The sequence below is a fragment of the Simochromis diagramma genome, unplaced genomic scaffold (assembly GCF_900408965.1).
Source record: "Simochromis diagramma unplaced genomic scaffold, fSimDia1.1 OVJJ01000050.1, whole genome shotgun sequence".
NCBI lineage: Eukaryota > Metazoa > Chordata > Actinopteri > Cichliformes > Cichlidae > Simochromis > Simochromis diagramma.
This window is the reverse complement of record NW_024387188.1, coordinates 970,644-981,645: the sequence shown is the minus strand read 5'-3', so window position 1 is coordinate 981,645 and position 11,002 is coordinate 970,644. Positions and strand designations below refer to the sequence as shown.

Here is an 11,002-nt window from a genome sequence, read left to right as displayed (position 1 = left end):
CTCACTTGGCTCATGCGAGCCCAGCCCAATTTTTACTCTTTAAGTGTGCGCGTGTGTGTATGTGTGGGGGTGGGGGGATATATGTGTATTGAGAGTGTGGGGAGTGTGTTGGAGGGTGGGGTGGGCTGCTTTTAACTATGTAAAGCACTTTGTGCTACATTTTTTCTGTATGAAAAGTGCTTTATAAATAAAGATTGATTGATTGATTGATAGTGACTTTAGTATTCAGAAACTTTTATTGTGAAAAAAAAAGTATTAAAATCATCCATCATGGTTTGTTTTGATGACATGCTTTTCACCATTAAAAAGCTCACAGAGCCATTATAATAAAATGTTTTGACACAAAATAAAATGGTAAAAAGTCACTCAGCAGTTACACTGTAAAAACACTGATGGGTGTTTGTGTCCCAGTGACTGATGAGAGTTATTTTACTGGTACTGACTGTGTGTAAGAAAGTCCCCACTGGGATTATGAAGGGTGCGCTTGAGCTTTTTTGGCTTGTTTTTCTTGATGCTGTGTGGAGAGGGCAGCACAGAAGTCTTTGACTTGTGGTGAAAACTGCAATCAGCTGTTCTTTTTCGCTCTTTCATGTCAGTTTCACGCCCTTCTTTGGATGTGATTAAACGTTCATAAGATTGTTCTTTACTCCATAGTGAAACATTATGAGCAGATTTCCCCTTTGTCTTCTTTTTGCTGTCTTTTCCGGGTGTATCTAAAGATGGTGAAGCATGTTCAAACAGACTTTCTGAGTCAGTTTCTTCACTTGCAGCTGCTGGAGTTTCTTGGATATTTTTTTCCCTCTTCTTTTTTAACACCACAGCCTCATCAGAGCATCTTGTATCAGCATTTTCTGATCCTTTCACAGGGGTCGCTGACTTGGTTTCGTTCCTCTTACGTTTCTTTTTCTTCTTCTTCAGCCCTGTGTCAGACAGGGCCTCCTCAAGTTCCTCAAAATCTGGTTCCGGATCTTTTTCCACACTCTCTTGTTCAGTTAACATTTTCCTCTTCTTCTTTTTCCTGACTCTGTCATTAGATTCGTCCAAACTTACAGTGATTTCTGCTGATTCAGCAGGACTGCCGGTGCTGACGCCTGGCTTTTCAGCAGCCACAGATTGCAAAGGACAATGTTTTTCTTCCTCTGAATGAGCAGCTTTTCCCTCGACATCAGCACAGAGGAAGAAAGATTTCCTCTTCTTTTTTTTCCGCTGCACAGACAACAGATCAGAGCTTTGTGCCACAGTGTCATTGGAGCCCTCCATGCTTGACATTTTTTTCATTTTCTTCTTCTTCTTGGTCATCAGTAAACCAGCATCACGGTCTTCAATCTCATCTGTTTTCTGTGGATTTTCTTCATCTTCGGGAGTGTTGGATTCATCTCTTTGAGATGACTTTTTGTGCTTTTTTCTTTTTGCACAACTGGATTCCAAAGTTTTCTCAAGGTTTTCCTGAAAAGCTTCAGTATTTCTGAAACCTTCACCTTCATCTTTAAACTCTTTCTTTTTCTCTGTTCCTTTTTTCTTCTTCTTTGTTGGTATCTCCACATCATCGTGAAGAGATTCAGGAGCGGTGTTGCACTTTAACTGCTCGACATCTTCCTCCTCACCATCGTTGCTTTCTGACATTTTCTTTTTCATCTTCTCCTTTTCGTGTTCTTCAGGTGACTTCTTTCTTTTCTTCTTTTTCTTCTTCTGTTGTGAATGAGGAATGTCACTCTCCTCCTCCTCAATGATTTCCTCATTCGCAGATGCTGCAGCACCCTGAACCTCCAGCTCATCCTGACTCAGGCTCTGTTCTTCTTCTGCATTTTTGTTTTCGTTGTTGTCCTCTTTCACCTTCTTCTTTTTCTTCTTCTTCTTTTTCTGTTGTGTATCAGTCACGTCACTGTCCTCAATCACAGTTTTTCCGGTAACATCAAGCACACTGGTGACCTGTGACAAACAGGGAGTCTCCTGCTCCACCTCAGTGATTTTGTCATTCACAGATGCGGCATCGTGCTGATCCTCCAGCTCGTCCTGACTCTGGCTCTTTTCTTCTTCTGCATTTTTGATATCTTTGTTGTCCTCTTTCACCTTCTTCTGTTGTGAATCAGGAACGTCACTGTCCTCCAAACCGATTTTTGCATTAAGATCTAGCTCATTAACAGTCTGTGATAGATGTTGAGTCTCTTCCACTTCAGTGATTTCCTCATTCAAAGATGATGCAGTGTGCTGATCCTCCAGCTCGTCCTGACTCTGGCTTTTTTCTTCTTCTGCATTTTTGATTTCTTTGTCCTCTTTCACCTTCTTCTGTTGTGAATCAGGAACGTCACTGTCCTCCAAACCGATTTTTGCATTAAGATCTAGCTCATTAACAGTCTGTGATAGATGTTGAGTCTCTTCCACTTCAGTGATTTCCTCATTCAAAGATGATGCAGTGTGCTGATCCTCCAGCTCGTCCTGGCTCTTTTCTTCTTCTGTATTTTCGTTTTCTTGGTTGTCCTTTTTCTTCTTCCTCTGTTCTGAATCAGAGATGTCACTCTCCTCCATCCTATTTTTTTCATTAAGCTCCAGCTCGCTGATGGTCTGTGACAGATGAGGACTTTCCTCCACCTCAGTGATTTCCTCATTCACAGTCAGTGGAGCATACTGAACCTCCACCTCCTCCTGACTTTCATCATCAGCTTCTTCTGCACTTTCATTATGTTCTCTGTGATTTTGCTTCTTCTTCACTTTGGTTTCACTGCATGTAGCAACATTATTGGTGTCACTCTGGAAGAAACTTTGGTCTGCAGGCTCACTGTCTCCCCGCCCTTGCTGGGATAGCTCCTCTTTGTTTGAAACTCTGCACTTTTGCATGCATTCCTTTGGACTTTGTGGAGGACTGCTGTCACTCAGCTCATCCTCCATTTCTTTTCCCTCAGAGCTGTCTCTCTTTTTACTGTTTGTCTTTAGAGTTACGGTTTGAGCGCGGACGCTTTGGGGTGTGAGCTGTTTATTACTCGTCCTCTTCTCTCTCAGAATGCTACAAGAAGGATCTTCATCATCAGAGCTCTCCAAATCTGAAGACTGTGCAGCTCTCAATGAGGGTTTCTTAGCTGGTATTTTATGTAACACAACCCCCCATCCTCCTGGTGGCATTTTATCACCAGTAAGTCCTTCCGTCCACTGTTTTCCTTTACTATTTCTCTTCTTCTCGCTATACCAGGACTGTGAGTGTCTCCTTTTTGATGGTATCACAAAATGCTTCTTTGCCTGTCGAATGACACACAACTTAGGGCCTGTACATGCTCATAAAGTGTTCATTATAGTATCAAGAGCCTGCTTACCACCACTTTCATGTCCTCGTCTCCTACATTTTCTTCTTCTCCCCTGAGATAGAAGAAAGGAAGTTGTTGAATTACCAAACATTTCAGCTGTATTTCTTAATGCCTTCAATATGCTTTAGTGTATTTCAAAGTACTTTACATGCAGCTGATAAACTGGTAAAACGTGTCAGTAATATGTTTGAATACATCTGTTCAATGAAGGTTTCTTTTTGGAAGAAATGCCACTCAAAGGATGTAAACAAAGCAAAACCCGACAGATTCCACATTCAACTTTACACTCTGGTGACAGATTTCACCCTCTCTCAGAGTCCAGTTCCCACTGCTCTAATGTCCACTCCTCGTGTCTTAGTCCACACAGCTCTCTTCTTACTATTGGCTAATTCACACGCACCTCTTTTGCCTCAGTTCTGCATTGGTGCTTTTACAAATCGGCTCACATTTTGACAGATTTGAGACCTGAGCTTTACGTGGCTGTGACAGCAGATGTTAGGCAAATTTATGTGGGAAGAAAATCATCACTCCTTCAAAAGTGAGATATGTCTGCAGCTCTAATCTGAGGTGATGTTAATAGTTTGTTTCATCAGGCTGGTACCTTCTGCAAACACCCCCTCTGCAGTAAAGGGAACTTTCATTAACACTTTTCTGGAGTAGACCTCATGTCGTCTGACAGTTTCATCGCATGCGATGGGTTTTGAGGACTCAACTTACTTTCAAGTTCTTGACAAAGACAAGCATCAGTCCCTGAAGGCCAAAGAGGATGGAGAATGTCAAGAACTTCACCTTCATGGTCCAATGATTCATTTTTCGATTTTTGTTAATATGCTATGAATGATCCTAGTTGTGTCTCTCATGGTCTAAATACATAAAGGAGGAAAACATCCCACCACTCCTCTTTTGACAAGACTCGGGAGTTGCTTGAACACGTTCCAGAAGAAAAAGTGGCAACTTTGAGGCATCTGAAACACAGCCTGCTTTCTTTGCCATTTTCTTCGCTACATTATTCACCAGTTTCCAATATATATTACTGTTCTACAATGTAGTGAGAATAGCAAACATGAGACAGAAAAAAATGATTCAAATGCATAAAAGGAAGTGAAATGCAGTGTAAAAACATAAAAACAAGCTTTAAAGGCAACTGAGGAAATCAGTAACAAAACAACATTTCAACTAGCATTAAAGACTTACTCTGATATTGGAGATATGCACTCTCCATTCATGTCAATTGCTGGTAAATTTGACTCCAGATCCTCTACGGTTTGATAGCTCTGTTGCAGCTTTCTTATACAATCAAAGAAGGCCCCCATTGAAGAATACTGGAACAAATAAAAGGCTTTAGTTCTAACATTTGCTGGCATTTGCTGTAACAAGCGTGTGCACAAGCGTGTGCTCTGCTGCTGTTGCTTATGCTTACATGTAGCCTCGTGTTTTGCACTTCACTTAAAAAAATGCCCTTGGCTTTCGGCATCTTGTCTTTGAGGAACGGGAAACTGTACTTTGGCATTCTGAGTTTTGTCTCTTTTTTTTTCCTTTTACTTCTGGTGTCTTGAAGGGAGGCCGAACGTGAACTGTCATCTTCACTTTCCTCTCGCTCTCTGGGAGACGTGAGACCTGATCGTAGGCCGCGGCGCTTCCGTCTTCCTGACCTCACGGCCTCAGGTACAGGCTTCTGAGTGATGAACAGGCTGTCCGCTGAGTCACTGCGCAGACACAATTATATGGTCAGTGTGTCAAGCTCAAGAGTTTTTGCAGTTTTCAAAACATTTTCATGACCTGGAGGCAACAGACAAACAGACATATTTTAAACACATTCAAGTGCGAATCCATTTTTCTAGAATTTGGTCCTAAGCACATCCTCAGATTTGGGCGTCTAAAATCACCGGCTACTTTGTGAAGTGTACATTGATTTTGAGATCTGCTGGCCACAGAGGCAATTTGAGTGCAAAGAACTCATTGTCGTGCTCAAGAAACCAGTTTGAAATGATATGACGATGCCAGACATCAGAAGATGGTTTGACTTTGACGATAGAGACATAGTCAGCAACGATCCTTAGACAGGCTCTGGCGTCAAATTTAGGGTTGGTTGGCATCAAGAGGATTAAAGTGTGCCAAGAAAATATGCCCCACACCATTACATCACTTCAGTCATCTTCGATGCTGATATAAAGCAGGATGGAATAATGCAGACAGATACTCTTCTGCATATCTTGGATGTAAAATGTAATTGAGTAACTGTTGGCTTCAATAATGTTCACAGGATATTTTCTCTTTTTTTTGGATCATTCGCTGTAAACCAGAGCAATGGCTCTGGGGGGAAATCCTAATAGATCAGCAGTTTGTGAAATACTTGGACTTCAGCACCAACAACTATGCCACTTTCAAAGTCACTTAAATCACATTTACTCCACATTCTGATGCTCGCACAGGAGTTCAACTGCACCACAGGAAAGTGACTGTATTTAACTTTTAAAAAGGTATTGTTGAGGTTTTTCTCAATCACCAACATCTGTTTCAGGCCCTCCACCTGTAGGCCTTTGGGGCAAGGGCTTACTTATTTTTATACTCAATTTAATATGTGATATATTAGTTTGGAGAAATGAGCTCAGACCCTAGCGATCAAACTTTATTTTTATTCTGCAAAACTGGAGGTTTCCCACTGAAAAGTAGGCACTGGAAAAATATGTTTACTGAACTTGAGTGCAGTATCGTGTACAGGATAATGAGTGGTGTACAAAAGCAGGAACACCCTGACCATGAGGAGGAAGGATGTGTGGTGTTGTGGCAAGGAGAAAGGTGCAGAAGAGTACAGAGGATGGATGGAGGATATCTGACCGTTCTTCCTTTATTACATTACAATATAGAGCATTTATTTAGCAGACTGATGTCAATCTTATGACACAGTACACTGTTTACCTTGTTGTACCGTGTTATGGGATCATTGCAAGGAATACTATCGGTTTTTCTTTGCATTACCTACAAATCCAAGTGCTCTTTTATGAAATACAATGTTAATATTGCGTTCACGAAATTTGGGGTTATCTTTAGTGTGTGTGTGTGTGTGTGTGTGTGTGTGTGTGTGTGTGTGTGTCTGCATGTGTGTGCGGTTTGTGAAAAATACAGACATGTAGATACATTTGTCAGAGTATCTGAGCCGGAGTGACCTCCACTCCTCACCTGTCTGCTTCAGTGGGCTCTCCTTCGGCTGCACCATCCTCTCTGTTCTGACTCGAACAGAGAACAGAAGAAGACTCTATAAACCTCGAAATTCTGTCCACATATTCAGGAGGGAACGTTTCCAGCACAAAATCCGATGGATCCGCTGCAGCAACTTCAGCAACAGCGTGGGATTCAGTCCACTCATTGGACCGACGCACTTTCGCCATCGTAGGACTCACCGAGGGATCCGTGAAAAATCTTAGACATGAAACACGTAAATACAAGAATCTTCACCAAAACACGCAAAACACTCCACATGCGATTCGACCTGGAAGTGTTTAGACGTCACCGAGATGACGATGGTCATCTGACCAATCGCCAAAGAGGCGGCAGACGATACTAAAAGAATCAAGAGGTTACAGCGTTTACACTTCCGGTTTTGTCTCCAGCTGAGCTCTATATAAGATTTTTTTGTGGGTTGATGGCTCCTGCATCAACTCGACATAACAATGAGCCTCACGCAGAGATAGAATTAATATTAATATTGCAATTAGCAGTAATAATGGTATTAGTTCCGTTCAGACAGCGAAGCACGAGCAGCTCGTTTTCTGTATGAGACTGTGCACCAAATCGGCTTATACACTACATATATCCACAATCTGTTCAGCAACTTGCGACAAATGTAAAGTGTCTCCTGATGTGTGAATCACATTCATCGTCCTTGTCGTGGTCTGCATTATTTAATGAGCTCTAGGATATTTGCTTGTGCAGTTCATAGAGTTGGGAGATTTCCCGAGCCCAAAGACCCCACTTCTAGAGCCAAGCCAATAATAATGCTTTCCTTTTTATCTAGAGGGAATTATTAATTATTACGGCGAATATGGGCAATTTTTGTTCGATTTTCTAAGTGAAAGAAATAACCAATGTCTTTAAATTGGATGAGGAAACACTTCCGGTGAGGGTTATCATCTTGTTCTTATTTACTCTTTGTTTGAAGTTAACCCAGGTCCTGTCCGCTTTTTCTTATCCACTTTCCCTGCACCTCTAAACTGTATCCCAGCGCGCTCACTCTCAGGTGGATCTATGGCAGACACCAGCAAAACCGAGAAGGTTCAGCTGCACGCCCCAGATCTAGAAGAGCTGCGTGGCGGTAAGCTCTGATATATAAGCGCAAAGTTGTGCATGCGTGTTCATGTGACTCGGCGCTAATGAAGGTGTTTGGTTGCAGTATTACAAGCAGGACTGGAAACCAACTTTGCTGAAGTTCAAGTGAGTGTTGTGGAGTGTCCGGATCTCACCAAAGAACCCTTCCAGTTTCCTGTCAAAGGTAGGAGCCTATCAAGAACACAAGTGTGATTAAAAACGAATGCATATGCATTTTGGTCAATTTAAAACACTTCATAAAACATGCATATGAGTGGGGATGAGCTTCATTTGCAGACTGCGTATCAGAAACACCCTGAAAGATTCTTAATTTCGCCTGTACCCTGCAGGCTTGTGTGGAAGCCCTCGCATCACTGATGTTGGTGGTGTGCCATATCTGGTGCCTCTGGTCAGAAAGGAAAAGGTAGTTTTTAAAATAAAAGAATTGCATTGAGAAACTTTAGTGAAAGGTTTTGCTAAAGCATATTCAGCATCTTCTTCTACTGTCAGGAATACAACATGAACACTGTATCAAAGGAGCTGGAACTTCCAGGCGCTTTCATCCTCGGTGCAGCAGCTGCTCCCAATAGAATAGTTGGAATGAACGCAGAGGTGAATTGCCTTCCTTCTAATTCAAAGTACTTCACTCAGCAAATGACCTCAGTATAAACTAGCTGTCATTATAATCTTGAAAGGGCAGTTTGGTACGGCAGCAGTCAGTGGAATGAATGTTCTTGTCCACAGCTGATGCCTCTGGTTCTGACCGAGGCAGGGGGAAGGCCCGCAGTGAACAGCAGCTACTTCTCCTCCATCAATCCAGCTGACGACCAGTGTCTGCTAGAAAAATACAGCGACAAGTTCACAGACTGCAACTTTGGGCTGCTGGGAAATCTGTATGCTTGCGAAGGGAAACCTGGAAAGGTAATCAGTCATAGCCTTTTAAAAAATGCACTCTCATCCTGATTTGGCTTTTGGAAAATAACGAACTAGTTATACTTAAACATAATTATCTGTAAGTGAATAACATTGCTGATGTTGTTTTGCGTGAACTTTAGCCCCATTTAATGAGAGAATAAACATTAACAAGAGTTGTGTGCCTAAACATGCTGAGTTGGTAGTCTTCACCTGTGTGCCTCTGCAGGTCATAGAGGTTCAGGCAAAGAGGAGAACAGGAAGTCACAGTCTGGTGACAGCCTTGCGGACGAGCCTTGAAGCTCATTACCCTGATAAAAGTCTGGCCCTGGGAGGCACCTTCATCATCCAGAAAGGGAAGGCTAAAATCCACATCATGGTAAATAGTGGACATGACACAGAGCATGTTACAGACTGCTGCTGCACAGCCACGTGCTTTGATTTGTTTCCTTGCCTGTCAACAGCCAAGAGAGTTCTCAGTCTGCCCCCTCAACACCAACGATGACGTCAACAACTGGCTCAAGCACTTTGAGGTCAGCGCTCCACTCATCTGCCAGTCGGTGCTCGTATCCAGAGACCCTGTAAGTTAAAGCCAATAGACTCACACCTCAGCGTGATGCAGAAATATAAAAAGATCTGGTTATAGTTTATTACCTGATTACGGTGTTTTTGTTCAGTAGGCTTCTTTGTAATGTCCGCCTGGTTGCTTTGCAGGGTCTGGACCTGCGTGTGGAACACACCCACTGCTTCAGTCACCACGGAGAAGGTGGCCACTACTACATAGACACTACACCTGACAGTGTGGAGTATCTGGGCTATTTCATGCCTGCAGAGTTTGTCTACCGCATCGACAGGCCGAAGGAGACCCACGGTGTCGGACGTGATTGAAAAACTGCATAAAACATGTTGGCAGCACAGAATCTTCTGATAATCTAAACTGAGGCGACTCATTGATTCATTTAAAGCATGTTACATTTCACACATAAAAAAAGTCACTGCACATGAATCAATAAAATAAAAAAATCCCAATGAAGTGATCTGAATTGTGTGAAGGAAAAAAAAGGTGGACAGTGACATCACAACGCTGATGTACTTTGGACCTTGGCCTACATTAATGCTTGCTGACTCTACTGCAATCAAAAGAAGTTGTGCAACGTGTTGCAGGCTAGACTGTTGCAGTAGGTAAAGCTTCTTAGAGAAAGCTAGCTTTTTAAAAACCTCTGTGGCCAACCTGCCCACACCCTGGATTCACTTATTTGTATGATTAGGCCTCTTGTGGGTGTGTGCACAATGTGCTTGATTAATATCCACCTCACATCGCTTTCTTATACTTCCACTTGCTGAAACAGGGTAGAATAGCAGTGCTGGTGCTTAGAAAGACCAGTGGTGTAAGCGTATAACTGTGTACACCTAACCAGTGATATTGTTTTAAAGTAAATCAGATTTTAGTGTTTTAAATCCGTCTTGTGGCATTTCAAATAAATCTTTCCTCAGTGGAAAACTGTCACAGCAAAACCGATGGAAAGATGTGTTACTTGTAAAGAACTTTGTCATTTAATTAATAAACCAAGACAATGATTTTCTTCTGAGTGGCTTTTTTTTTTAATGTGTGTTGTAAAATAACTATATATTCTGTTTGGTAAGGTTCAAGTAAGCTGTGGGAAAGGCTGAACTGATTTTCTGTTGGTACCAAGGGGTCAAAGTGTGCCAAGGAAATATCCCTCACACCATGGCACCAGCCTCAACCACTGAGACAAATCAAATCAAATCAAATCACTTTTATTGTCACATCACATGTGCAGGTACATTGGTACAGCACATGTGAGTGAAATTCTTGTGTGCGAGCTTCACAAGCAACAGAGTTGTGCAAATAAGGATAGATGCATGTTTTTATGTTGTCTACATGAAATTTTGACCCTACCATTCGAAAGTTGTATCACTAAACATTCATCACCAGGCCACGTTTTTCTAATCTTCTATCGCCCAGTTTTCATTAGCCGGTGCAAACTGTAGGCCCTCTTTGCTTTTTTTAACAGACAAATGTGATACATGGTGTGGTTGTCTACTGCTTAGTCCATCTGCTTCAAGGTTCAACGTGTGTTCGAAGATGCTCTTCTGCATACCTCGATTGTAACAAGACAGTTAAATCACCTTTCTTTCCTATTCTGATGTTCTGTTGGAACTTCAGCAACCATGTCTTTGTGTCTGAATGAATTACATTGCTACCATCTGATTGGGTGATAGTAGAACTTTGAGGCTTTCTAAATGTTTCCCCCTAGTATTTGGGGAAACCTTTTGGAAGGAACGTTTAAGAAATTTCCCCTAAAGGCTATTTAAAGGTTCTTGTACAGCTACATGTATAGCCAACAGGCATACAGGCTTTTAATATTATCTGTTTCACTGTGGGCATACCATGTTTCCAATATAATAATTAAATTAATTAAATTAATTTGTTTTTATTTTCCTTTTATTTAATTTTTTTTTGAATA

The 11,002-nt window shown here is 41.8% G+C and overlaps 2 protein-coding genes across 4 annotated transcripts; one reads left to right on the top strand and one right to left on the bottom strand.

Moving 5' to 3' along the window:
- Nucleotides 1-215: 215 nt before the first annotated feature.
- On the bottom strand, nt 216-6,905 carry pho (phoenix). Of its 3 annotated transcripts, XM_040049903.1 has the most exons (5): nt 6,477-6,905; nt 4,717-5,002; nt 4,491-4,618; nt 3,306-3,348; nt 216-3,231 (listed from the first exon to the last, which is right to left on the bottom strand). In XM_040049903.1, the coding sequence occupies exons 1-5, from the start codon at nt 6,683-6,685 to the stop codon at nt 430-432; spliced, it is 3,468 nt and encodes a 1,155-aa protein (XP_039905837.1). In that variant the 5' UTR covers nt 6,686-6,905; the 3' UTR covers nt 216-429. The 3 variants fall into 3 exon arrangements, with proteins under 3 accessions (XP_039905837.1, XP_039905839.1, XP_039905840.1); XM_040049905.1 differs by lacking the exons at nt 4,717-5,002; nt 6,477-6,905 and adding an exon at nt 4,014-4,046 and having other exon boundaries at nt 4,491-4,576; XM_040049906.1 differs by lacking the exons at nt 4,491-4,618; nt 4,717-5,002; nt 6,477-6,905 and adding an exon at nt 4,014-4,471.
- Nucleotides 6,906-7,442: 537 nt separating this feature from the next.
- Nucleotides 7,443-10,093, top strand: cunh11orf54 (chromosome unknown C11orf54 homolog). Its single transcript, XM_040049910.1, has 8 exons — nt 7,443-7,608; nt 7,687-7,785; nt 7,952-8,025; nt 8,112-8,213; nt 8,346-8,522; nt 8,743-8,892; nt 8,978-9,094; nt 9,228-10,093. The coding sequence occupies exons 1-8, from the start codon at nt 7,542-7,544 to the stop codon at nt 9,399-9,401; spliced, it is 960 nt and encodes a 319-aa protein (XP_039905844.1). The 5' UTR covers nt 7,443-7,541; the 3' UTR covers nt 9,402-10,093.
- Nucleotides 10,094-11,002: the final 909 nt, after the last annotated feature.